This window comes from Adiantum capillus-veneris, chromosome 23 (genome assembly GCF_014529385.1).
Source record: "Adiantum capillus-veneris isolate H3 chromosome 23, ASM1452938v2, whole genome shotgun sequence".
NCBI classification, from domain to species: Eukaryota; Viridiplantae; Streptophyta; class Polypodiopsida; order Polypodiales; family Pteridaceae; genus Adiantum; species Adiantum capillus-veneris.
The window spans coordinates 120,792,813-120,820,701 of NC_140953.1; the positions used below are offsets into that span (position 1 = coordinate 120,792,813).

At 46.5% G+C, this 27,889-nt stretch overlaps 1 protein-coding gene across 1 annotated transcript; it reads left to right on the forward strand.

Moving 5' to 3' along the window:
- On the forward strand, nt 1–27,777 carry LOC147428457 (DNAJ heat shock N-terminal domain-containing protein). Its single transcript, XM_086496654.1, has 4 exons — nt 1–191; nt 325–806; nt 926–1,108; nt 27,172–27,777. Exons 1-4 carry the CDS (start codon nt 53–55, stop codon nt 27,202–27,204), a joined length of 837 nt encoding a protein of 278 aa, XP_086352780.1. The 5' UTR covers nt 1–52; the 3' UTR covers nt 27,205–27,777.
- Nucleotides 27,778–27,889: the final 112 nt, after the last annotated feature.

Here is a 27,889-nt window from a genome sequence, read left to right on the forward strand (position 1 = left end):
ATTAATTAATCGTTTTTTTCGAGGCACTAAGGCTGTAAGCACCTTCACAGCGATGGAAGACAACGAGGATTTGTACGCCATCCTCGGGGTTGAGCCTGGTCTGCAAGGAAGCTCTGAGGCCATCCGTAAGGCCTACCGCGCCAGAGCCCTACTCTGCCATCCGGACAAGAGGCCTGATGATCCTCTTGCAGGTGAGAGAGAGAGAGAGAGAGAGAGAGAGAGAGAGATTTTGAGATTTTTGTGCTTCATCTCGAAAGAGCTATCACTGTCAAAAACTTTCTTCCTTCTTATGGAATTGTAATCGTGTTCTATATATCCCTGCAGCTGCGGAGTTCCAAAGGCTTCAGAAAGCCTATGATGTACTTTCAGATGAAAAGGCTCGGAAAGCCTATGATGATTTACTCAGTGTCAGAAAAGCAAGGTTGCAGAAGGCCAGCAGGGCTGATTCCAAGAGGAGGAAGATGGTGGAGGATTTAGAGAAGCGTGAGAACCTAGCCAGAGAGCAGTCAAAAGAGAAAGAGGAGGAAGAAAAGGCAGTCAAAAGATTTCAAGATGAAATTGCACGAATTCGTGCTACACGTGGACAGCGGAGTATGTTTCAGAAACCTGAAAGCACAGCGACATCAAATGGGGCAGAAGAAAATGAGAAAATGTTGAAAGTTTCATGGAAACCAGCAAAGAGAGGGGGGAGTGACTACTCAGCAGTCATGCTAAAGAATCACTTTTCAGAGTTCGGTACAGTTGAGGATGTTGTCATTCGTAATAAGAAGGGTGCTTTGGTGGTCATGAGTTCTAGAGAGGAAGTGGTAAGTGACTAATTTCCTTTGGTGAGATCATTCTTGATAGTCCTCTTTCTAATCTGGATATAATTGTGTCATTGCCTGTGCTTATGTGTTCTTGGTTCTGTGGTTTTGTTTTAACACAGCTCACTGCCTCTAGACAGCCCCATGGCTCTTTATTTGTTGTACCTTTGGTGCCTCAAACTGGTGCTGCCTTTGCGGATACTTTTGTATCATCTTCGAAAGAATCAGAAGAGAGTAGTCTTGGTGGCCTTGTGGGTAATGCATTCCATGATCATGAAGATTCAATTCTCGCGAAGATGCGAAAGGTATTGTGCTTACTTCTAGATGTTTTGTCGCTTCTTTCTTTCCTTCTTTGTTGAGTATCAATGTAGTCCTAGTTACTCTTTTGGAGATTATATCAATGTAGTCCTAGTTACTCTTTTGGAGATTATATCCATTTTGTTTGGTGCAAGAAAGTCCAAAATATATCCATCTGATCTTGTGAATGACTATCATATGTTCTATCTTTCAAAGTGTGTTCCCATCACTTACCCCAAAGGGCACACATCAAGTCATACATGCATTTATCAGCGCCAGTTTTCTCTCCATATGCTGCCATTTGCTTTAATATTTTCTCTGATCCATTCCGTACTATTACTTAAGACATGATCAATCCAAAAGTTTTCTTCTCGTTGACCGAGAAGTATATACTATATACACTGGGGTGAGTCACCTATAATGAACACTGATGTGGTCTGCAGGTCCCAAATTGTAGATGAGGAAGAGCAAAGGACAAAAGCCAAAACAGTCGTTACTTAATAGGTGTCTTATAGTTTTCCACCTCCTCGATGATGTTGTTAGAGCCCCATTATCTCTGAAGGTGGAATATAGGAGAGGACTGTTTTGTGGCAGTCCTTGGCCATGTGAGGTGGTCTTTCTCAATACGGTGACACTTATAAGCATGGGAAAGTTACCATAGCACGTAGGTGCAGTGTGTTGTTGCTTTGGTGTGAGGGCTTTACCACCTCGACTTAATGAGGCCTTGCATGGTTATTTGCAGCCTTTACTTCTGCGATGTTACCCATTGCGTTGCTGCTAACATGCATTGGAAACATGAAATGGTGGTTGTGAGTATCAAGATTTGGTCGCATCATATGGCGAATAGGAGTCGTCAGAGAGCATGCTCTGGCATTTTTGAGCAGCTTGCCTGTAAACAGGCTTGGACACTCCAAGGGAGAAATCGATAGCAACACACGAACAGAAACTTCAAAATCACTGAATTTTATATATATATATATATATATATATATATATATATATAGGTAGGTAGGTAGGTAGATAGGTAGATAGATAGGTAGATAGGTAGATAGCTAGGTAGGTAGATAGCTAGATAGATAGGTAGATAGATAGATAGGTAGATAGGTAGATAGATAGATAGAGTCGACACGCCCCGGCATAGTTCCGTGTATAGAGGTATTGGCCACAAAGTCTGGCGCCCCTTTCGGGATTTCTTTATCATTAATCATTGCAAAGTACAACTCCTGAGAGATCTCTACTCTCAGACTCTGCGTCGAGATGCTCTGCAGAGTGAGGCACCAAGGGCTCTTATAAACAGTACATGGGATGCCCAAAAGCAGAGCCCCAAAAGTAATTAGTTCAAAGGCATTTACACCCAAAAGCTAGCGCTGGAGATTCCCAAAAGAAGCCAGCGTAATTTGCGGAAATTACGGCCTTGCCATGTCAGCATCTGTACGATCTGCCACATTGGCATGTCAACGCATTTTATGAAAATCCCTTTCAGGGTTTGTGTTTAAGGGTTTCGGGCCCCATGGCCGGTGCTTCATAAGTTCTTCAAGTTAGTTCGTTCAGTTTCTCTTGTCCACTTGGCCATTTCTTTGCCAGATGGTCATGCCACGTCATTGCTTTGTGACATACCCCCCTCTTGAAAGAATTGTAATCGCTCTCGATTACGCCTGCAAAATCAAACATAAGCCATAAACCGGTTCAATAGACACTGACTCTAAGTACCGACGCTCTAGACGACACAAATCCAGCACTTGCACCAAGACGACAGTCACTGAACATCTAATCTCATAGAATCCATCGAGATTTAGGACCATGATTCCTGGCAACGTGTTTAGCAATCGCATTTAGATCCATACCGGACCTCATTGATGTCGGATTATCTAATTCTTATTGCGATCATGTCCATAGAATCTCAAGACCGAAATGTTGCAGCCATTTTGTCTTTCAAACTTGCACTTAACACAATCACATGACTGAGCACACATAAATCAGATTCATTTTTGGGAATTTCCATGTCAAAGTACTTCTTTTATAAAGTCATCCAGCAGAATACTGCCAGCTAGTGTAAAAGAGAACGGGCGGAACGCAACCCAAACATTTCGAAACGGCGTTCCGAACGAGTCCCTTCTCGAAACGGAGTCATGAATGGAACACCGTTTCGGAACGGGGGGGAACGTGAGGCGAAATGCGGGGTGGAACGGGCAAAAGTAGGCATTTGGGGGCAAAGAAGTAGGCATTTGGGGGTAGAATTGGGGCTGTTTGGGAGACATATTTGGGGTTGTTTGAGGGTATATTTGGGGACAGTTTTGGGGTTGTTTAGGAGTTGATTTGGGACTAACCTGAATGGAGGTAATTCAAGCCTTACTCTAGTCGACCGTCCTCCCCCCCGCCTCCCCGTTCTCGTCCCCGTCCCCTTCCATACCCTCCTGTTCCCGTTTCCCGTTCTCGTTCCGAGTAACCATGCTGTTAGCCCATTAGTATCCCTGAGATCGAAAGGAAAATGAGTGACTTGATTCCATTTGGGTAACTTGTGACAAAGGAGCAGAGTGCCTCCCCTCCTGTGCAGTCCCGTCTGCACTAGATTCAACCCCGCTGATCTGCGAGATCTCTCAGAGTAGTCAAAGCTAGACCGAAAGCCTCAAGGTAAACTTCCTATATCTGAGGAGTATCTGCTAGGTCCTTCTCCTCCATCCACCTCGCATTCAATGCCGGGCAGTTCTTGACTAAGAACCGCCGTACACTTAACCTTTCTCTTTCCTTTCCTTGTGAGCCGGTATCTGTTCCGAAACGAGAATCTCCTACTTGAGGTTGCTCCTCAAGTTCTCTGTTGACTCACACCTCACCCTTGAAAGGTTTTAAAGAGGTTCACATCGTCACAAGACGAGCACCGCGTGCCAATAGAAAAGAACAGACTGAACAGACTTCTAACACTTCAATAACAATTGAACTAAAAGAGAGACGACGCGCAACACGGAGTGGCGGAATTCCACCCAAGAGAGTATTGGCCCCAAACCTTGGCGCCCCTTTCGTTATTTCTTTATATTGCATCAACACAGTACAAGCCGGTACTCCAGACTCTGCACCTTCGCCAAGAAGCATGCCAGAGAATGAGCCCTAGCCTCATATTTAAAGGCCCTTGGCGTGAAAAGCAGTTACAGTGAAAAGCCTTTAAAACTCAAAAGCTTCTGGTCCAAAAAGCAATGGCAAAAGCTGCCAGCGCAATTTACGAAAATCCGTACAGCCTGCCACATCATCAGCTAGTGCAAAACGCGGAAATCAGTACAGCTTGCCACTTCATCATGTCAGCGCAATTTTTGAAAAACTGCCACGTCATCAGTTTTGGCGTGTGTCTGGATCTTGCTTTATTTTAATCCTTTATGTCACTTGGGGCCCCATCGAACAGGGTCCCCATAAGTTAATAGGACTTCTTCTTCTTCTGCTACTTGTTCTTCTTAGGGTTTAGGCCCCTCGGCCGGCATATGTAAGTTGGCTCCATTCTTTAGGGTTTTGCCACGTTAGCAGTTTGTTACATCTCCCCTTCTTGAAAGAGAGTAATCGTTCGTGATTACAGCATATCTGCAAAACAACTCAAGTTAGCTCAAAAATAAAATAAAATTCTGAGGGTCATTCCGAGGGATAATCAGTTTACTCTGTTTATTAAGGAGTTAGCTTCTCCTTTCTGCTCTTTTGATCAAGGAGTTAGCTTCTCCTTTCGGCTGTTTTGATCAAGGAATTAGCTTCTCCTTTCTGCTCTTTTGATCAAGGAGTTAGCTTCTCCTTTCGTCCAAATCGAAACTCTTGATATTCCGGCGTAGTAAAATTAGCCATCACACCCAAACTGTACTGATCTTCCACGGGTGTCTTGATGCACAAAAAAATTACATACCCAGGCAATCTCATCCAATTAGGAATATTCAGTAATTGGCACATCACAATGCAACACAAATGCTCACATATGCATGTTACGAGACATAGAAACATAAGGCCGCTGATGAACACTCCCCCCGCAAATAACCATCCAGGTCCGGGCCATGAGCTATTCAATGACTTTCTCATCACTCCTCCCGCAAAAGGTCTGGGCCATGAGATATAGAGGCCTTTTACAACCAAACGCCTCCCAGACCGCAGCCTTCGTCGTTTGGAGGTGCTGAGAGTAACCACTGCTCAGACTTCTTAATACTCCCCCCGTAAATAACCATACAGGTCCTGGCCATGAGTAACAACAACAATACTCCCCCCGTAAATAACCACAAGGGTCCGGGCCACGAGTAAAAACCACACTTTTCAATCATTCAATACTCCCCCCGCAAATAACCACAAGGGTCCGGGCCATGAGTAAAAAAAACACTTTTCAATCATTCAATACTCCCCCCGCAAATAACCACAAGGGTCCGGGCCATGAGTATGAACAAGCATTCTCAAACATCTTTTCTCACTACTCCACCCGGGAGTAAAATCACCAATCATTGAAACCAGTATTGAACCGAGAGTCAAAACAATTCAAATGGGCACCAAGACAGGTTCAAAACAGATACCATCCATTTCAAACAAAGCTTCAAACAATATTTTCTCAAACAAAGTTCAAAAGTATCTAACTATAGAACAACTAGAGAGTTCATTCAGGGTTTTGTTCGGACAACCGAACCTTTGAGGATGACTGGCTTGCCCTTCTACATCACGGTGATGGTTCGGTTCCGAACTTGGAGAGTCGCATCGTTCTGGTCATAAAGGCATGCCTAATAGAACGTCACAATTGCCCAACTTCATAATGTGGAAATCGGCTTTTCCATGATAATCTTGGATAGTCATTGAAAGAGCACCAATGAGTGGTACCACTTTTTGAGTTTGCCCTGTGGCTAGCTGAGCTTCAATTTCTCCACCCTTTGCATCATAATCAAAGTCCATCTGCTTCAAGAATTGTGGATGGATGAAGTTCTCTGTAGCTCCTGGATCAAAGAAAATTAGGGCTTTCAAACCGTTGACTTTGCCATATGCTCGACACAATTCATTTGTACTTTCAAGGCGTATACCATAGATGTCAGGTACTAATCCAATGGCCGGTTTAGCTCGTTTGGTTGGAGATTGACTGGAGATGGTCCTAGGTTTCTGTCGATCGTCAACGCAGGAGTCGGCTCCGCAGGTCTGTCAGTGCGTTGGGGACAACCAAAATAGTTATGTCCTGTTTGAAAGCATCCAAAATATTGGCCTTCTTGTAGTAAGGTGTCTCGTTGTGAGGTGTCAAACGAGGCCTTTGTGGTTGACTTTCACGAGACTCGAGAATTTGTTCGTAGTTGCCGAGAGTTGTGGTTAGTGGTGGGAGATTCTTCTGTGGTAAACTCTAGCTTTCCCTTCATCAGTTTGTAGCCGACCGCGGCATGGTCCATAAGTTCTTGCATGATAGAGACTTGCTTGGATAGACAATATTCCTGCAATGGTGATGGTAGACCAATGGTGTATCGCTCGCACTGGGCCTCCAAGGGAACAGATCTAAAAAAAGACACCGGAAGGTACACGTCGAGAAACCTTTGGTTATATTCGTCCATGGTTTCGGTGGCAAGCATTTTCAAGTTGCCCCACTCTGCCAAAATCCGGACTTCAAACATCGAAGTCATGTAACTACATGCAAAAACTGTCTTGAAGGCTTGCCAGGTCCTTGGAGCATGTTGTGTCGCGATTGAACTCCACCATTGCATAGCATTATCTTTAAGAAATCCCGCTGCTCGAGAAATCTTGGATTCGTTTCCTAAAGCATAGATGTTGTCAAATTGCTGTAGGAACTGCAATGCTTTCTTGCGATCTTTCACCCCGGAAAAAGTGAAAATTTGACTGTCGTGCCACCATCTTTGAAATCTTTGGGTTGGTTAGGCGCATATCCCGGGTATGGATAATAAGGGCATCCATATGGGCTCCAACCATTGTACCCTGGTGGCGGTGGTGGTGGAGGTGGGGGCAATGGCGGTGGCAAAGGCGATTGCACTGGATCAGGGTCAGATGGCTGCACCATATTCCTGAAGACTCCAACGATTGGAACAGACGGCTGAGAAGGTTGCTGGTTGGAAGCTCTCGTACTTTCTGGTGTTTGAGGAGGAGGTACCACCTGGGGCATCAGAGGGGGTAACATGTAGTTCAAAAATTGTTGAAAACTTTGCAGCATCGAAAGATTCTGCTGAGGATGCCGCGAAAAAATGTCGTGGAGTTCGTTGAGCAGGAACTGCAAATATTCTGCTAAATCCATGAATTCCAAGTATTGGGTTCTTAATTGGCTTATGCCCTGTATGACACTGCGGTGAAGACGGGAGCGCGCCCAATGCGCGATGAAGTAAGGGTGGGAGCGGCTAATAACTCCGGGTTGGAGGGCGAGGATACCTCGAATAAAATTCCAAAAGCTTTGTCTGCTCTTTTGAAGGACCGGTATGCTTTCAGAAAAGCACACGCCTGATGCTCTGATACCACTGTCACAAGACGGGCACCACGTGCCAATAGAAAAGAACAGACTGAACAGACTTTTAACACTTCAATAACAACTGAACTGAAAGAGCGACGACGCGCGACACGGAGTGGCGGAATCCCATCCCAGAGAGTATTGGCCCCAAACCTTGGCGCCCCTTTCGGTATTTCTTTATATTGCATCAACACAGCACAAGCCGGTTCTCCAGACTCTGCACCTTCGCCAAGAAGCATGCCAGAGAATGAGCCCTAGCCTCATATTTAAAGGCCCTTGGCCTGAAAAGCAGTTACAGTGAAAAGCCTTCAAAACTCAAAAGCTTTTGATCCAAAAAGCAATGCCAAAAGCTGCCAGCGCAATTTATGGAAATCCGTACAGCTTGCCACGTCATCAGCCAGCGCAAAACACGGAAATCCGTACAGCCTGCCACGTCATCATGTCAGTGCAATTTTCGGAAAACTGCCACGTCATCAGCTTTGGCGTGTGTTTGGATCCTGCTTTATTTTTTAATCCTTTATGTCACTTGGTGTCCCATCGGACGGGGTCCCCATAAGTTAATAGGACTTCTTCTTCTTCTGCTACTTGTTCTTCTTAGGGTTTAGGCCCCGCAGTTTGTTACACACATAAAAAGCATTGTGAATCTTCCCAAGTACCTGGCAACTTCAGTTTGAAGGATACATCATTTATCTTCTCTTGAATCTGGAAAGGGCCATAGTACTGCATTTCCTAGCTTTGGAAAAAGCCGCTCCTCTAACTTTTGTTTCCTTAGGCGTGCCTTCTCAAGCCGTTAGAGCACCCGATCATCTTCCTTCAATTGCAAGTCGCGTCGATGTCTATCAACTCCCTTCGTGCTTGAGACTTCGGCCGGGATCTGCAAGTTGGCTCCATTCTTCAAGGCTTTGACACGTCAGCAATTTGTGACATATTTTTTCTAGGCTTTGCCCTGCCTCCCCTTGGGCACCTATTTATGGGGCCAGGGGGGTACCCACTTCCATCATATGGTTATTGTGTATTGGGTCTTCTGCTCATGGTAGTCATCAGCCCCCTCTTCACCATATCTTGCATTTGTGGTCTACTCTCTCTCTCTCTCTCTCCGCACATAGCACTCTCACATGGTATGAGAAACTTCAGGCTCTCCATGGGACCAACTCTTCTCTGCCTCCTCCCAAGAAGACCAGATCAGCCAGCGTTTTCTGCAGATCTGCCAGCGTTTTGCAAAAGCCAGGCAAGTGATGGAACTTGGAGAGTTTTCATCGCGGAGGACCCTCTCCACCTGCGTTTTTTGTCTCCACATGGCGTTTTTGCTTCTGGCTGCCACCGCTACCCTTTTTGGGACTTTACATCGCTAGAAAACCCCTTTGTTCCATCTGCGTTTTCAGCCAGATCTGCGTTTTTGGAGGCAGCGTTTGCTACATAGAGGGGGAAGCGTTGGGCTTTCTACCCCCGATCTTGCGCCGGCCCATATCCTCTCCATTTCCGGCAGATGCCATAAACACCTGCTGTTTTCTCTGTTTTCAGCCCACTTTGGGTCGCTATATTGATTCCCCACCCTCCCCACACCCTTTGAACTGTTCCTGACCCTGCCGGGAGTATACGAGCACACTGAAAATCGCTGGACAGCAGCGTTTTCATCACCTCGTAGTTGTGTTTTTGGGTGGACAGCAGCCACATGCCTTGTGTTTTCCATAGAGGACGTTGCTACCTCCTACCAGGACACCACCCGGTGGTGGTCCGTGCGGTCTGTCAGTGACTGCTGCAGTACACGGTAGCTTTGACATCGGCTTGATCATCCACGGTTGTACGGTCCTTGGGAGACCCATTCATTCCAGCCATCATTGGGCGGTTACCCACTCGAGAGGGGGTGGTGACTTGTGGTTTGCTATGGACACACCTATGCACTTATCAAAGGAGTTCACACGAGATATGGTCATGCTCATGGCATATGGGATGTCGGTTTGCTATGGACAGTGGACACACCTATGCACTTATCAGAGGAGTTCGAACGAGATATGGTCATGCTCATGGCATATGGGATTCCGACATTCCTAGAGAAGACACCATAGTTACACGGAACGGGAACGGGAACGGGGGCCTCCGAAACGTTCCCAAAACGGGGAGGGCCTCGGAACAGCGGAACGGGAACAGGGGCCAGAAGAGTAAACCTAAAATATGCCATGGGGAGGGCCTGTTCCCCCCCCCCCCCAATGAAGCTTGTAAGTTGTCACTTGTGCCATATTGATGGCGCTTGAGCCTTGAGGCTTGAGTCATATTGATGGTTGCCCGTTCCGCTTGAGCCATATTGATACCTTTTAAAGAAAAAAGGACCCCTGCCCTTCCCTTGTGTTAGTCTTGAGAGGTTTGGAATCTCCCCCAAACTGTCACCTCTCTCTCTCTCTCTCTCTCTCTCTCTCTCTCTCTCTCTCTCTCTCTCTCTCTCTCTCTCTCTCTCTCTCTATGTCTCTCTATTTTTTTTTTTCAATTTTGTTGCCCGTCCCGCTAGGCCGTTCCGGATGCCCGTTCCACCCGTTCCCTTGTTACGTTCTGGATCCAGAATGCTTTTCCATTCCCGACACCGTTTTGGCGCACAGAACCAATCGGAACGCCGTTTCGGTATGATTACCTTCCGTTCCGTGTTACTATGGAAGACACCACCATCTTGGGTGGACAGACACTTACCACTTGACCTCGGCACGTCAGATCACTTGCACAGGAGCATCTACATGGACTTAGGGAGAGGATCTTGGATCTCTTCTTTGACAGGTTCATAGCTTGGATCTACAAACTGGAGTGGGACTTCAGTGCTTTGGACTCTCTTGGAGAGTTTACCCGTAAGATGCGGGAGATGAGGCATTATTACGTGACTACATCCGGAGTCACCCGGAGCTTGGCTTGGATGGTAGTGCAGTTGCTCTTCTACACTCCTGATCATTTGGATTGCTACCTTCAGAGTTGCTTACAGTCACCCTCGGTAATCTTACAGTAGACTTATCCCCCGACTTGGGCAGTAGGCCACTCCCAGCTCATTCACATTGAGAGCCACACCGAGTTGCGGGTTTGGTGGCTGTCACAAACTGGTGACTTGGCTGCCCAGTACACACACACATTTCCCTTTTGGCATGGAATAGTCCCGGTGGACAAGCAAGCCCGATAAAATGCTGACGTGGCATGGCTGCACGGCAGTCTCCCCGCGGAACGCGGCGCGATCCACGGAGCAGCATACGGAAAGCAAGTCTGCAGCGCAAAAAGCATTGGCTGCTTTTGGCTACGTAATTTTGCTACGCACGCATGGCTGAAAATCCTTATGCTAAGGCTGTTTTATTTGAACGCAATTCAGCCAGCTTTTGGCAACGTAATTTTGCTACGCAAATTAAGGGGAGAGAGCTCTTTTGCTTTATTCTACAAAGAGAATCATAGAGAGAGAAAGAGGGCTCTTTTGCTTTATGTTTTAAAGCTTTTATGGACAGCTTTTGGGCTCTGCTTTTAGCACCCCTTGTAACCTTTAAATTTGTGAGCAGGTCTCTCACAACTTAGAGCATCTGGACGCAGAGTCTTGAGTGTGAGCGCCTGCCTGCACTCTTGTACTTTGAACTCAGATTAATACAAAAAGAAATACCGAAAGGGGCACTAGTCTTTGGGGCCAATATCTCTAGGCACGGAACTCCGCCGGGCCAGCGTCGAATAAATTGTGAACTGTGAACTGTTTTGAAGTGGTTATTTGGTGCTGTCGTGGTAGATTCTTGACTTGGAGTGTCCAAGTCTGTTACAGTGGTATCAGAGCACAGCCGATTTCTCTTCTACGGGAAATCTGATCCCAATTTTTTTTTTTCCGCGGCACCTATGGCTTTAGGCAAAGATAAATCGACTCCCTCTGCATCTGGAGATGCGGGAAGGGATCACAACGAAGATTCCGGCAAGGAGTATGGCGTGCCTCGGCCTACTCAGGTGGAGCGTTGAGAGATGGAGCGTCGTCAATTGATCAGCGATGCAACAAAGATGATGCTCAATTTTGTGAAAGACCCAAAATTTGCAAAATATATGAGCGAAACTTCTTTTTAGGAGGTGCACGCACAGTGGCAAAAAACCACAACACCACCTCCAAAACCCGCTCACAAGAAATATACAGAGAAGGAATTAGAAGAGGTGATTGATGCATGAAGTGCTCAGCTTTTTGACACGCAGAACAAGGCTGAAAAGCACGACAAAAGCAGAAGAAAGGCACTAACTTCCCGGGTTATTTGGGTCGTCAGTCGACATTTGAAAAGGCAAAGAAACAGAAGAAGCGTGTTCGATTTGAAGGAGTACCCAGTTCTTCTTCTTCTTCTTCTTCTAATAGTTCTTCTAGCTCATCTGACTCGAGCGAAGAAGACCGAAAAGGCAAAAAGTGAAGCAAGAAGCAACGCTTCGGAAAGGGCAAGAAAAAGGCAAAGAAGTCTAAATCTCGCCCCGTGAGTGACAGTTCTACAGAGGACTCGTCTACAGACAGTTCAGACTCTGACAACAGCAACTTTTATGCAAAGAAGAAGAATTTTTATAAAGCCAACCAGTATGACTTTCTGGAAGACAAAAGCAAGAAAGTGCGAGAGTTTAAGGAAGGTGGACAATCAATTAAATTCAACACGTTTTTTCGTTATAGAGATGCTTCGAAGGCTGTCTTTTGTACAGCAGTTTGACATCGCTTTCGTGGGAGGACGCTACTCAGAGCACTCTAAGATTCAGAGAGCTGCCTCTTACTTTAAGGGGAATGCTCGAACTTGGTGGTCCACGCTTCTATTAAACAAGACTCCGCCAGTTAAATGGCTGGAATTCAAGAGGCTTTTTATTTCTTCATGGCTGACTCGAGAGTATGAACGTGATATACGAACTGCTTGGAACCATCTTTGGATGACCAAGAAGGATATAGTGGACGCTTATTGCGAGAGATTTTCGAGCTCTTTTCTATCCGCCTCTTCATTTAAGAAGATCTCGTTCAAGGAACAGATTGAGCGGTTTACCTTGGGTCTACCTACAGAGATCCGAGAGCACTGCTTGGAACAAAATTCAGCTTCCATTGAGGAGTTGATGAGTCATGCAAAACGGGGTTTTGCCATTCACTTTGGCAGTATGACCTACCCCACCGATGAGATCATGACACAAAGAGCCGAACAGACTTCGACAAATGAAAATAGAAAGAGAAAGAGCAACCCAGAAAAGAAAGATGCACTGCCCAAGCTTACTCCTTAGGAGAGAGCTCGCTTCATCAAGGAAGGGAAGTGCTTTGGATGCGGGGAAAGTGGACATATCTCCGCGAAGTGCCCTAAAAAGGAACAGAAAGAACAGAACGACAAGGACGACGAAAGGCCTGAGAGTTCGAGAGCAGCTGAGGAACGTGGAAGAAAAGGCAAGATGAAAACAGGACTAATTCCAGATTGCGTGGGTACCAATCCCAGCACGTTGGACGAGAGTACAAAACTTTGCCGAGCTTGGGGCAAAGTGAAAGACCAAGAGGCCCTGATCTTCTTTGATGGAGGAGCCAAGGCCAACTTCATTTCACCGGAATTGGCAGCGCGGCTCGAGATCACTTCCGATCGGATGGGACCACTTGCGGAGGCTGTTCTAGCGGCACCCGGCAGGGACGTAGCCATTACACCTGTCATTGGCAAACTTCGGTTGCATTGTCAGGGGTATTTGGGACATGAGGACTTTTACATAATGCCTTTGGAAGGTTGTGATGTTCTCTTGGGAATTCCGTGGTACCACAAGAACAACGCCGTGGTCGACTATCGGGTGAGGAAAGCGACATTGATTACAGAGAAGGGTAGAACCATTGTACTTGACATCAAACTTAAGGGTGAGTCTGTCCCTATTGTATCGGCTTCGGCCATTTCAAAGTTAATGAAATCCAGTCTGTTTGTTTACTCGATCTTTTTGAAAGAGTTGAATGATGAGGATAGGACAAATATGTCTGAACTTGATAAAGAACGCCAAGATTTTCTCCACTCTCATGCTGATTGCTTCTCAGAGGGCTTGCCCGGCGAGTTACCACCTGCTCGTCCTGAAGATCATACCATTAATCTAATTCTTGGAAGCACACCACCAAACCGGCCACCTTACTGTGTGAGCCGAGCACATAACGAAGAGATTATGAACCAAGTGAAAGACCTCTTGGAAAAGGGTCTTGTCGAGTCTAGTACTTCACCGTATTGCTCTCCAGTGTTGTCGGTTTTGAAGAAAGACGGATCTTGGAGAATGTGCATCGATTATAGAGCTCTCAATAAAATCACCATCAAAAACAGATTTCCGATTCCTAGGATCGATGATATACTCGACAGATTACAGGGATCCTCGTGCTTTAGCAGGATTGATTTAAAGATTGGATATTCTCAGATCCGAATCGCGCCAAGAGATGTCTACAGATAGCCTTTTAGACGACTTTTGGGTTATTTGAGTTTTTGGTGATGCCTTTTGGCTTAACCAATGCTCCTGCGACATTTAACCGGATTATGGACAAGATTTTTCGAGAGTACAGGCTATTTGTTGGCACTTTCTTTGACGATATCATTGTTTTCTCCAAGAATGAGGTAGAACATAGAGCTCATCTGCTTCAGGTCTTTCAGGCATTACGAGATCACAAGTTAGTGATTAATGCAAAGAAAAGTGAATTTTTCCTACGAGAGATATACTTTTTGGGACACATTGTGTCAGCAACAGCAGGAGTGCAAATGGATCCGGCCAAGATAGAGACTATCCGTGATTGGTCCGATTTGAAGAATGTCCATGAAGTTAGAAGCTTCTTGGGATTGTGTTCGTACTACAGGCGGTTCATTAGAAAGTTTGCAGAGGTTGCTTCCCCTTTGCATGTTTTGACACAGAAAGGAGTCCCTTTCTCGTGGGGACCCACAGAAGTGATTGCCTTTTAGACTTTGAAAGAGAAATTGACTACGGGACCAGTTTTGACTTTGCTGGACTTGCAGAAGTTATTTGAAGTGTATTGTGATGCTTGTGGTCGTAGTCTCGGTGCAGTCTTAATGCAAGAAGGCCATGTCATTGCTTACAAGAGTTGATTGTTCTCAAGGCCGGAATTGACAGCATAGATTTATGAGAAAGAGCTTTTGGTGGTTATCCATGCTCTTACTTAGTGGCGGCACTACCTACTCGGAGCGGATTTTACTGTCTTTATAGACCATGAGAGTTTGCGCTACTTCTTGTCACAGAAGCAACTATCGAAAAAGCAGATGCGGTGGGCGAACATCTTGTCACAGTTTCACTTCAGTCTTCCAGATTGTCCATGTTCAGGGACAGAAGAATTTGGTGGCAGCTGCTTTGTCTTGGAAACCATTGGTTCTGGCTATTTCCACGATACATCATAGGAGCTTCGAGGATACGGTCGACCAGTATGCCACATATCCGGATTTTGCAGACGTTTTCACACTGATACGGGATGGGGAGACAGTAGCGGGATATTCCATTCGGGATGACTACTTGATGAGGAAAACCATGTTGTGCGTCACACAGCCATGAGGGAAAAGGTTATGACTGAATGCCACTGTCTGCCTTTTACGGGTCACCTCGGCGTTGCTACCACCATGAAAGGGGTAGAAAGATACTTCTTTTGGCCGAGACTCAAGAAGGACGTGGAAGAGTTTGTGCGCAGGTGCTTGGTATGCCAAAAGGTCGAAGTTTGACAAGCATAAAGCACAGGGATTGTTACAGCCTTTGCCCATACCCACCCGCCCTTGGGAAAGTATTGCAATGGATTTCATTTTTGATCTCCCGAGAACACAGAGTGGTCATGATGGTATCTCGACTGTTATTGACAGATTTAGCAAGCAGGCTCATTTCATTCCAGTGAAGAAAACAGTCAAGCCGGATCACTTAGCGAGACTGTTTGTGGCCCAGATTTTCAGATTGCATGGCATGCTTGAGATGATTGTCTCCGACAGGGACCCCAGATTTACGAGTTTGTTTTGGAAGGCAATTTGGGAGAACATTGGCACGCAGTTGCAGTTCTCGTCATCTTTCCACCCGCAGACTGACGGGCAATATGAGATTCCCAATTCAATGGTTTTAGATTTATTGAAGTCTTATATCTCGGATCAGAAGCCTCAATGGAAAAAGTATCTACCTTTGGGTGGAATTTGCCTACAACAACACGATACACTCTTCGACGGGAAGGCACCATTTGAGATTGTTGAAGGTGCTGCGAAGGTTCCACCCTTCCTAAGCAAAAAGATAAGATTTTTGAAGCTGATGAGTATACGCGCGACTTAGACACGGCTTTTGCCAAGGTCGGCGAAGCTTTGCAGAAATCTCAGGAAAGACAGAAAAAGGCAGCGAATCGCCATCGTCACGATTTGAAATTGAAGGAGGATGATTGGGTGCTCTTACGTTTTGAGAAGGCACGCTTGAGAAAGAAAAAGGGAAAGGAGAGGCTTTTTGCAAAGCTTAGTATGTGATACTATGGATGTCACCAGCCAGTGGCAATTCCATTTTTGTTTATTTTCTCTTTCTTTTGGGGAATTTCGTTTGTTTTACCTTTTGGAAACACCCCTCTGGAAATCTAACTGCCCTGCACTGCATAGCCAGTGTGGAACTGTTCAGAGAGAGTCCAGGCCTGAGGGCTAAAGAGCACTAAGGTTGGACAAGGACTATGGTTAGCCAAAGTGGGGTCATTGGCCAGCCAAAGCGGAATCCTTTGCTACATAGGCTACATTTCAGTTCTGGGTGTGGCTGCAGTGTACAAAGAGGGTCAAATGACCTAGAAGAATGTAATGGCAGAAACTCCTAAATTTTAGGGACTGCTATTTTTGGACGGCAAAATGTCTTCGCGTCATTACGTGCAGTTTGACATGGGGATCATTTTGTTACTCTGCGGCCAAGTCAACAAAGGCTGCAGGTGAGATATTTTTAGACCCGAGGGTCTAAAGCGGGAAAATGCATAAATGAGTGACACTTGGCACTCTGAGGCCAATTTACTACTTAAAGAGAAGGCAAAAACGTGATTTTCAGCTGTGAGCTCGTTTTTGAGTGCTGTCACAGGTGGGAGAGCTTCAATGGAGTGCTGGCTTACCCTCTATGTACAGTGAGGTGTAGGATGTCATGACCTGCATACCTCTCACTGCTCTCTCTCCCCTATTCTTTATGGTTATGCCCCTCTAGTGGGCTCATCAGATTGACCATGTACAGTTGTGTGGGTTCATGCGCGATTGCCGAGGCAAGAGCCTCTTGCACAGGTACTGGATTAGCTAGCGGCTAATCCCCCGCAAGTACAGGTGATTTGGAGAGGTTTCACGTGAGAAATCTCGTCCGATTCAAAGGGCAAGTAGCCCTACAGGTGCGGGAGCTTGAGGACTATGCGATCGGCACGCAAAACGGAGCCCGAAACAGTGAATTACAGCCTGCTGTGTATTTTTGCAGGTTTAGGGTTTTGGCCCTAAACGGACCCTAATACCCCCAGGAGGTTCTGCTCTGATGCCGAGCGGGCTCATCGAAATCACTTTGGTTGCCATATGTGCAGACTCAAACTCGACCTGGTAGTACCCTCTCCCGAGGATCTGGACATTTGTGATCTTGCCCACATCGGAGAGAAGACGGGCCTGCAGTAAATCCCGAACTTCGCTCCAACTTTGCCGAGTGCCAATGATTTACAGATAACCGAAGTGGCCTGCAAGCGCTCCACTTCGGCCATTAAGCTCGCTTGCTCTTTTGGCGAAGGAGCAAGTCGAAGGGTCGACTCCGCGGTGTCGGGCGATGGGGCTTCTGTGGAGTCCCTCTGAGGTGGAGCAGAGGCCGCCATTCTATGTCTGCTGCTGAAAGGATAGGGTCGGCGTCGAGGCGAATGCCAGCAAGCTGCAAAAATAGCCTACAGGCACATAGAAGGTGAAAAAGGGAGGGAAATAGGGGGCGGGGGGGAGTAAGAGGGCTGAGGCGAGGGGGCGGGTAGGTGTAGCGGCGGCAAATGGAGGCGAGGGGGCTGGCTGTACCAACGCGGCAGCTCGCTGGAGGGTTGGACAACGGCGGGCAGGGAAGCGCGAAGGAGGGGGGAGGCGGGAGCAATGGCGAGGGAGTTGCACGCGTGGGGGGGGGGCAGCAACGAGCACATGAAGATGATGTGATTGTTCACAGTATTGTGGAATTATGCTCGTTTGCAAAGGCAAGAGCCTTTTGCACACGTAAAAGTTAAGGGACAGGTTGCAAGATGCTACTTGGTGAAGTTCAAGAACTATCTACCTATGGATGCAAAGTGGATGGAAGAGCATGAACTATCAGAGTCACCAAATGTATTGCAGCTTTACCTTGAGGCCTTTGGGTTACAACCTACGTATGCTCCAACTCAACGTCTGCAAAGTAGGGGGAATGATAGAACTAGCATATCAAATGTACTCTTGGATTCAGTGCAAGAGCAGTGTACATTGTTTGACAAAAGTATGAAGGTCTCATTAAGTCATTTGTACACAGTCTTTCTTGCAGATATATGTGATGATAAAAGGGTGCTTACCACACTAAATCATCTATGGCATGAAAATATGGCACGCAATCGAGGACGTTAGCGATTTTAAGAGGGTGGGGTGTCACAAGGACGTGGCAATTGCTAACTTGAGTTGTTGGTTTTTTTCCGATGATTTTTGTTTAATTTTTGGGACCCTCTTTTTGAAGTTGCAAACCGTCGGACATTGTATGGCCAGTGTGAAACGGCTGACGGCCGAGAGTTTCACCCATAGTCGGGAAGGGCAGGTCACCACGAGTTGGTCGGGTCATTCGGCATTGGAATCCGAGCAGTAAAAGGGTGTCTAGGCTCAGCTCAAAGTCATTTAGGCCCCTCGCGACATTTATAAGTTGGTAGGAAAGAGGCAAACTAGACACATGGCGGCTCTAGATGTCACCAGCGTGTGACTACTATCTATCCTTTTTGTTGATTTCTTTCTTATTATTTATCATTTTCACTTCTTGGAAACACCCCTGTTGCTAATTGGACTATTTTCTTATTTTTAATGATTAATCTCTTTTTTAGGATATTTTATTATGTGCACTATGAACTGTTAAAGGATTGTAGCTACAGGAACTGCCATCAAGAACGGACAAACTCTGATGTGTAATTTGATGGGTGACGGTAAACATCGTGGAGGAGTTTTCGTAAGTTCGGTGGAAAGGGCCGGGTTACGAGTGCCCCTGATGCGTCACATGATGGGTGACGGGTGCATCAGTGAGGGGGCATCCCGTAGGCTAAGGAGGAAATCCGAACTGAGTAAGAAAATACGCGTAAGAACGCAAGCACAAGAATGAAGATGGGTTCAATGAAGCTTTTTATGAAAAGCAGGAACAGTCGCGGGAGGACAGATGTTTTCCCGCGATGAGTCTGTGTTTGCATTGCATCTGTGTCGTGTCCTGCACCCGGGGACGCCTGGAATGTGTCCGTGTAGCATTGTTTTCACTAACTGAGTGAGTTTTTAAAGTTTGAACAGGTTCACACTTTATTTTATAAAGTGACCGGTCACTTTTAAGTGACCGGCCCCTTTATTAATAAATTAAAGAAGGCAAGGCTCTTATAGAAAAAGCCAGCGCTAAAACCAACGTAGGGGGGGCTGAATTGCGATCTCTCTCTCTCCTCTCTCTAGAAAACGCGATTTTCTCTCTCCTCTCTCTAGGAGCGCCAAGCTCTGCTTTTGGACCCCTATTCCTGCCGGATGTCAGACCCTATAAAAGGGTAGCCAACGTTTCAGTTTGGAGGAGCCGAAAGCAGCAGGAAGTGCAAGCGCTGGGATTCTGGAGCAGAGACTGGCGACAGAATTTGCAAGTGCTCGCGTGACGATTGAGTACGGAGGTCGATTCTCCGAGCAAGGAGCGACAGGTATAAGGTGTTGATACGCATTGAGAATTGTTGCTCTGTGTGGTTTGTTTTGCAGGAATCTCCCGTCTTACGGGAAGGCCCTTCACGGGAAGTACGGCTCCACGCCTAAGTCCCTTACGGGAAAGTACGGCTTCGTGCCTAAGTCCCTTACGGGAAGGAACGGCCTTGTGCCCAAGCCCTTTACGGGGAAAGCACGACCTACGGGTCTAAGATTACAAAACGGAGGGGTTTCCTCGGGTTCTCGTGCTTGTAAAAGAATTCTCCCTGAATAAAAGAATACTCTTAACGGGGGTGGACCAGCCCATCTTCTGGTCCCCAATACTGTGTCGATCTTCTCCCTTCTCTCCCTTTTGCAAAGTATTATAATTTTTCAGATTTCTAAGTGCTCGTGTACGCTCCCGTTTTGTGACAATGGTATCAGAGCTCGGACTCCTCTCTTTCTCTGCAAAGAAGGACGATTCCGGGAAGAACCATGTCGAGCCAAGGGAGAAGCGTTGAAGAGGAGCTTCAACAAGTGCAAGCTCAGCTTGCGGAGTTGCAACAAATCTTACTGTTGCCAGACGTCCAAAAGCTTTTGGGCGGAATGAAGAAAACGAATGGAACTGATGCAGCCAAGCATCCAGACAACACTAATGGCGTGAGACCACAGGAGGCAAGAGAAGAACGTGCCGAGGTGCACAAAGGGTCTCGGATCGGAATGAACGGCCTACTTCAAGGAAAGGCCAGGAAAAAGCGCTCTCTCTGCTAGACGAGAGCAAGGACATCTCTATCTCATCTCCATCGTACTCTCCTGATTAGACTTCTACTTCTTGATCATCTCGTCAGAAGAAGGAAGCAGCTACTACCGCCACTACCATACATCAACCTAAAGATAAGCCTCGATTCAAGAAGCAAGGTCGCAAGTCTCAACATCGCATGAGAGTCTTCAAATCAGGCGACAAGGACATCAAGTTCGAAACCTACAACGGACGGAGAGACATCTCCAAAGCACTGTCCTTCATCAGACAGTTTGAAGTCGCCTTTACCAATGGGCACTTCACAGAAAAATCCAAATTACGCCATGTGGGGATGCACCTGAAGGAAACGGCAAGTAATTGGTGGTTAGCCAAGATTCTGGAAGGTTCTCAGGCCAGAACTTGGGAGAGCTTCAAATCTGAATTTTATGAACAATTTCTTCCGCCCGACTTCGAGCAGGACATACGGAAGGAATGGGACTGGCTTGCCCAGAAGGAACATGAAAGAGTAACGACTTATGTGGACAAGTATTGGTCGGTTCTTCTGAAGGTCACTCCCTTCATGAAGATTGCCGACGAGGAAAAGAAAAGAAAGTTCGAAGCGGGTCTCCAACCGCAGCTTCGAAAGAGTATGAAGGTGTATCCGCATGATACTCTTGAGAGGATGATGGAGTCAGCAATCATTGCAGAGGATTTGCACTCAACTGGGACGCCCAGAAAGATGGAGCATAGCACTTACCGTGCAAGACAAAGAGGGGTCTACGATGACCAAGGGGGCCAAGGAAGAAAACGTCCTCCATCGAGGGACGATGATCATTCTAAGAAGCCAGAGGGCACTGGCAAGCGAACTAAGTATCTATCTCCTACTCAACTTCAAACTTTCAGAGAGGAAGGAAGATGCTTCTACTGTGGCGAGAAAGGACATATGAAACCGGACTGCCCGCTAAAGCAGCAACGGCAAGAACAAGCCTCTACGAGGCAAGAGATAGCAAGGAAGGAACCCGCACCACCAAGCTTGAACTCAATTCCAGATGTTCAAAGAAACACAGAAACAGAGAAAGGGAAGCGTCAACTTCTGAAGGGCTGGGGGTCTTTGAACAACTAGCGAGTACTGATTCTTTATGATCCAGGATCCACGGATAACTTCATCTCCCTGGATACTGCAGAACGTTTGTGCCTTACACCGGCTCAGCTTGGCACACCGGTTACATCCGGATCGGCATTCGAGGGGTTGACAACCAATGCAACTCTCGTGCAAGGACAACTCAATCTTCGGATTGGCGAGTACAAGGACCGCGAATCATTTTTGATGGCACCCATCGAGGGATGTGATATCATCTTGGGTATGCCATGGCACTTTCACATGACACCTATTCCCGATTATGTGGAAAAGACCCTCACTTTTGATCATGGGGGTAAGAAAATAAAGATTCAAGCTGATGCAGGAGATTGGCAGTTCCCAATTGTAAGCCATATCTCCATTCAGAAAGAAATGAAGAAGTGTGTTTCTGCAAGCACTTGGACTTAGTGTTTCAAGAATTGCGAAAGCATGAGTTGCATGTGAATGCAAAGAAGAGCGAGTTCTTTCTCTCTGAGATACACTATCTCGGCCATATAGTCTCCCACAATAAAGTGAGTATGGATCCTGCCAAGATCCGAGTGGTAGAAGATTGGCCTATTCTCACTACGGTACATGATGTACGTAGCTTTCTGGGATTATGTTCATATTATCGAAGGTTTGTCCGAGGATTTGCTCATGTAGTAGGACCATTTCATGATTTGACAAAGAAGAAGATTCCTTTCAGATGGGGATCGAGACAACAAGGAGCTTTTGATCGGCTCAAGTACTTGCTAAGCCATGGACCTTTTTGGATAGTGCCTGACTTCAGGAAACCATTTGAGGTTCACTGCGATGCTTCAGGTGATTGCATCGGAGCAGTGTTAAACCAAGAAGGCCATGCAGTGGCTCATGAAAGCAGTTGGCTTAAGGATGCAGAGTTGCATGCATCAATCTACGAAAAGGAACTCACGGTTGTGATTCACGCCTTATCCAACTGGAAGCACTATCTTCTAGGAGCGGATTTTGTGATCAAGACTGATCACCAGAGTTTGCGGTATTTTTTTACGCAAAGGAAACTATCTGAGAAGCAGATGAGATGGGCAAACTTTTTGTCTATGTTTCACTTCCAGATCCTTCACACAGCTGGGAGTAAGAATGTGGTCGCAGACGCATTGTCTAGGCGGCCAAGGGTGAACGCTATCACTTCGGTGTATCACCAAGAATTAGAAGCACTACCGGATTTGTATCCGAATGATCCAGACTTCTCCACCATTTGGGGAAAGCTACATCGTGGAGAGAATGAGTTTCCCTATTCCATTCGGGACGGTTATCTCTACCACCATCAGGCTATATGTGTGGCGGAACCATTAAGAAAGAAGATCATGGATGAAGCACACGCTTCGCCTTATGCGGGTCATCGGGGTATTCTCCCTACGACCTTAGCAATGGAAAGATATTTCTTTTGGCCTAGCCTTAAAGCAGACATTGATAAGTATGTCAGGGAATGTTTGGTTTGCCAAAAAGTGAAGTATGATCGGCATAAGATGCTTGGGTTGCTACAACCTTTGCCTGTGTCTAATGAACCTTGGGGGAAAGTATTGCCATGGACTTCATCATGGACCTCCCTAGAACTCAGACTGGAAATGACACGATTTGGACCATTGTGGACAGGTTTAGCAAGCAAGCACACTTTATACCAGTCAAGAAAACGATCAAAGCAGATCATATGGCTAGGGTCTTTCTAGCACAGATCTTTAAGCATCATGGAATGCCTAAGTCTATTGTGAGTGATCGGGATCCTCGCATGACAGGAAATTTTTGGCGTGCCCTGATGGATAATCTTGGTACAAAACTGAATTTTTCATCTGCCTACCATCCTCAAACGGACAGGCAAAGTGAGATAGCCAATTCCACAGTATTGAACATGTTAAAAGCTTATGTGTCAGACCGGCAATCTGACTGGGAGAAATATTTGCCTCTTGTCGAGTATACGTATAACAATACCATACACTCATCGATGGGGAAAGCACCTTTTGAGATTCTCTATGGTAAGCCTTTGCTTCCACCTATCCTTTTAACTAAGGATAAGATCTTTGCAGTGGATGAATTTGTCCGGGATTTGGACACAGCCTACGGGCTGTGTCCTACGGGGACGCCTGGAATGTGACAGCCTCTGGAAATCTAACTGCCTTGCATTGCATAGCTAGTGTGGAACTGTTCAGAGGGAGTCCAGGCCCGAGGGCAAGAGAGCACTAAGGTTGGACAAAGACTATGGTTAGCCAAGGTGGGGTCATTGACTAGCCAAAGTGGAATCCTTCTTGGTGTGGCTGCAGTGTACAAAGAGGGTCAAATGACCTAGAAAGATACAATGGCAGCATCTCCTAAAATTTAGGGAACTGCTATTTTGGGCCGAAAAATGTGTTTGCGTCATTACCTCCGGAATGACAAGGGGAACATTTTATTACTCTGTCGTGAAGTCAACTGGGCAACCGGTCGGGAGATTTTTAGGCGGCAACCCCGAAACGGGAAATAGCCTGTAAATGTGCCAAGTGGCACATTTCTGTGCACTTTCCTCATGCAGGAAGAAGTGGCGCTGATTTTAGGAGCAAGCAGGCTCATTTTCAGTTTTTGTCACAGGTTGAGAGCTATGGAGTGCTTCCTTTCCCTCTTATGTACAGTGCGGTGCCAAGAGTGATGCCCTGCACGCTACGCACTGCCCTCTCTCTCCCCTATGGCAGTATGTTATGCCCCTCTAGTGGGCTTTTCAATTGACCAATGTACAGTTGTGTGGGTTCATGTGCGATTGCCGAGGCAAGAGCCTCTTGCACAGGTACTGGATTAGCTAGCGGCTAATCCCCCGCAGGTACAGGTGATTCGGAGAGGTTTCACGTGCGAAATCTCGTCCGATTCAAAGGGCAAGTAGCCCTACAGGTGCAGGAGCTCGAGGACTTGCTACAGATGCGACCGGCACGCAAAACAGAGCCCGAAACAGTGAATTACAGCCTGCTGTGTATTTTTGCAGGTTTAGGGTTTTGGCCCTAAACGGACCCTAATACCCCCAAGAGGTTCAGGGGCACGAGGGGACTGCTGTACAGGTGATCTGGCGCATTTTCGGGGCAGAAAACAGAGAATTCAGCGTGCTGCAGATTCTCACCAGGTTTTGCAAAGTGTCCGTATGCGTCGGGAAAGTCATCCAATGTGTGGGAATACTGATTGTGAAGGGTCCTAGTACAGTTATGTTGCCGAAATCAGGCCAGAACAGTTGAAATTCAGGGGCAGCTTGTAGGGAATCACAGCTTTTATTCCCTAATTTAGGGGCTAGTCTGGTGTCGGTCTTCTCATACAGGTGCAATCTAGCAGCTTGTATGCCTTTCCCCTTTTGTTGTGTCTTGAAAGTACAGGTAAAGTGGGCGACAAATTAAATGGGTGAAAGCAAATAAGGTTTAAGTCTAAGGTCTACCGCCCTTTTTGGATTAAACAGGCCGGTTTCACCAGATGCATCTGCCATATTTGCATGAAGAGGGGATGCCCAATTTGAGAGAGGGGGTTGATTTGACTTGTAGAGTGTGCTACAGTGTGTGTGAGTAGTGGGTGCAGGTGCTCACAGCTTTAATGGAAAGCTTGCCTTCTCCCTTGCTCCATGTAGTGCGACGATTTGCTCTCGTGCATCTCTCCCCCTTTTGCACATATGGTAATGTCCCACTAGTTGGGCTTCTCAGATGACCATATACAGTTCTGGGGGTTTATGCGCGTTTGCCAAGGCATTGAGGCAAGAGCCTTATGTACAGGAACCGGATTAGCTAATTGCTAATCCCCTTCAAGTACGCACAGTTCCATCGTGAAGGAATGCGAAAACAAAGAGTTTTTTTGCATGAAAACTCGTCCTATTTACAGGGAAACTGTCCCATTGCGTGCGGCTCCCGCACATGAGACACTCTTAGGCGTGCTCGTTTCGCACGAAACGGTCCAAAACAGAGAATTACAGCCTGCTGTGTTTTTTTGCAGGATTAGGGTTTCGCACCTAAACTGTAGGGAATTGCCAGGTGAGCCTCGGAAAGGCCTTGGGATGTGTGTACATGGCAGTAGGCATTTAACAATGGCAAAATAGAAAATTACAGCATGCTGAAATTGACCTGCAGCTCATTGGAAAGCTTCGATACTGCAAGGGAAAGTGTCCTTGACGTGTACTTTTGACCTACAGGGATTTTTGTGTCGTTATATTAGCGAAATTGGGTCAAAAACATGCAATTACAGCCATGACAGGTCTGGACAACTTGGTGAGGGCTAGGTGCAAGGTTTCGGATCGTTTATTTGCTAGGAGAGCCTCAGGAAAGCATTGGGTGCTTGTATAGGACAATTTAGAGAGATTTCCCGCGAGGAATCTCGTCTAATTCAAGGGGCAAGTGACCCTACAGGTGCGAGAGCTTGAGGGCTACCCAGAAAAGTGATCGGCACGCAGATCGGAGCGCAAAACAGATAATTCAGTGAGCTGCAATTTCTCGTCAGGTTTTGCAAAGAGCTCTAAAGTGCGTGGAAAGTCTATGTTTGCTTGGGATTTTGTCCGTGGAGACTTCTACTGTTTGCCGAAATCGGATGGGAGTAGAGGAATTTCAGCCCGATAAAAGTGGGACAGCTTGTAGAAGTTTACAGGTTTTTCTCAAGTATAATAAGAATAAAGAAATACCGAAAGGGGTGCCAATCTTTGGGGCCAACAGGGTGTCGATGTCTACTTGGTAGCGCTTTAGCTGCTAGGCCATGGTTTGTCTTGAAGTGTTGAATTCCAGTCACAGGCTTATTCGTGAAGTTCCTTTGTGTCTTAAAGTCTAAAGTAAAGAATTTCGGGTGAAAGCCTACGTCCACTGCCCTACGGGCCAGTTTCATCAAGCCACTGAAGAACGGAGCCAACCTGCAGTTCCCAGCCGAGGAGCCTAAACCCGAAGTGAAGAAGCAGTAGAAGAAGAACAAGCAGCGGAAGAAGTTTTACCAACTTACAAAGTCTTGTCGAGAGGCCTATTTCTGAAGAGGAGTTCCCGCCAACTTATGGGACCCGTCCGATGGGGCCCAAGTGACACAAAGACGATAAATAAAGCTGGACCTCCCCCCCCCCCCCCCCCCCCCCCCCACACACACACACACACACACAAGATAGTGTAAAAATTGATGACATGGCAGCTATACGGATGCCCATGTTTTGCCACGTGACAAACTGTACGGACTTCCGCGATTTGTGCTATTGACGTGGTAGGTGTACAGATTTCCGTGATTTACGCTAGGCAGCTTTTCTCATGCCATCATGTCCAGGTTTTTTTTCTTCCTCAGCATAGTTTGGATTATCGGTTCATGCAGTTGCAGTCTTTGTTGGATGCTGGTCTATCTCATGCCATCATGTCCAGATTTTGGTTCTTCCTCAGCCGCTGGATACTGTACTTATGTGGATGATGCTCTTGCTCGTAGGGACATGGGCTGGCAGTGCTGGATATGATCGGACTTGCTCGAGATGTGCGTCGCATGTAGATGAGACTATTAGCCACTATCTTTGGGTTTGGTTTCATTGTATTGACTCCTACAGGTCACCTTGAATGTACGATTTCTTGGTTTGTACGGATTGCTGAGAACAGGCTGACCCATCCCTTAGGGACCCTCAGGGACCCTCAGTAATACAGCCCCGTCTTTTCTTCAGAGGAAAAGGAGTTGAAAGGTTACGTGTCCTAATGTCTCTTCCATCAGCGGTCACATGTAGAAGTGTAGGATAGAAAATACTGGCTCTCTTGTTCATGTGCCCCTGACCCGTGTGCTCTGCTAATGTCACTTCCATCAGCAGTCACATGTAGAAGTGTAGGATGGCAAATGCTGTTATGGGAAATAGAAAATACTGGCTCTCTCTTGTTCATGTGCCCCGACCCGTGTGCTCTGCAGATAATTCCGTATCAAATCTATAACTGGCCTATGTTAAGCTTTGAAGTTAAAATTACAATCGCTTTCCAGCCAGTGCCTGTGCCTGATGGGTTTCTTTTTTGCAGAAAGCTGAGCAGGTGAAATATAAAGCTTCATAAAGGTTTCATACAAAGCATTATTGGAAAAACTTGAGATGGGGGACAAGTAACCCATGATGTTCCAAATCTTTAACTCTCAATTGTTCCAGCTGGAGAAAGCACATTCGGCTAGCTGAGCATTGTCAGCACCTAGGTCATAGGCTCAGTCCCAGGAATTGCCAACGAGTCTTGCATCACACGCCCATTGATCAGCAGTTGGAGTGTGGCTTGCATAGTTTGCAGAGGTGGGGAGTCGCATGTATTTATGGCCGATGTTACAAGTGAGAGACCAGCTTGTTGATTAACAGTTGGAGAAGGCTGGCTTGCATAGTTTCCAGAGGAGGTGGGGAGCGGCATGTATTTATGGTCGATGTTACATGTAACAGACCAGCTTGTTGATCAGCAGTTGGAGGAGGCTGGCTTGCATAGTTTCCAGAGGAGGTGCGGAGCCGCATGTATTTATGGTCGATGTTACATGTGAGAGACCAGCTTGTAAAAGAGTTAGTGGTAGCGTATCACATTTGTCGCTCTTTCTTTCCATATGCAGCAGAAAACTGAAAGGTTTCTCATTTATCACAAGAACAACTCTCTCTCTCTCTCTCTCTCTCTCTCTCTCTCTCTCTCTCTCTCTCTCTCTATACGACTCTGTGTTGTGTTGCCGGGCTTTGATTGTGTTCTCATAGCATACATCTTTGTCTGGCCCTTG

What these genes read in the sequence shown, in the direction of transcription:
- LOC147428457 (XM_086496654.1), top strand. Translation starts at nt 53, where the DNA reads ATGGAAGACAACGAGGATTTGTACGCCATCCTCGGGGTTGAGCCTGGT. An exon ending in GCCTGATGATCCTCTTGCAG is followed by an intron (nt 192 to 324) that starts GTGAGAGAGAGA and finishes ATATCCCTGCAG; the next exon opens with CTGCGGAGTTCCAAAGGCTT. An exon ending in TTCTCGCGAAGATGCGAAAG is followed by an intron (nt 1,109 to 27,171) that starts GTATTGTGCTTA and finishes TCTTTTTTGCAG; the next exon opens with AAAGCTGAGCAGGTGAAATA.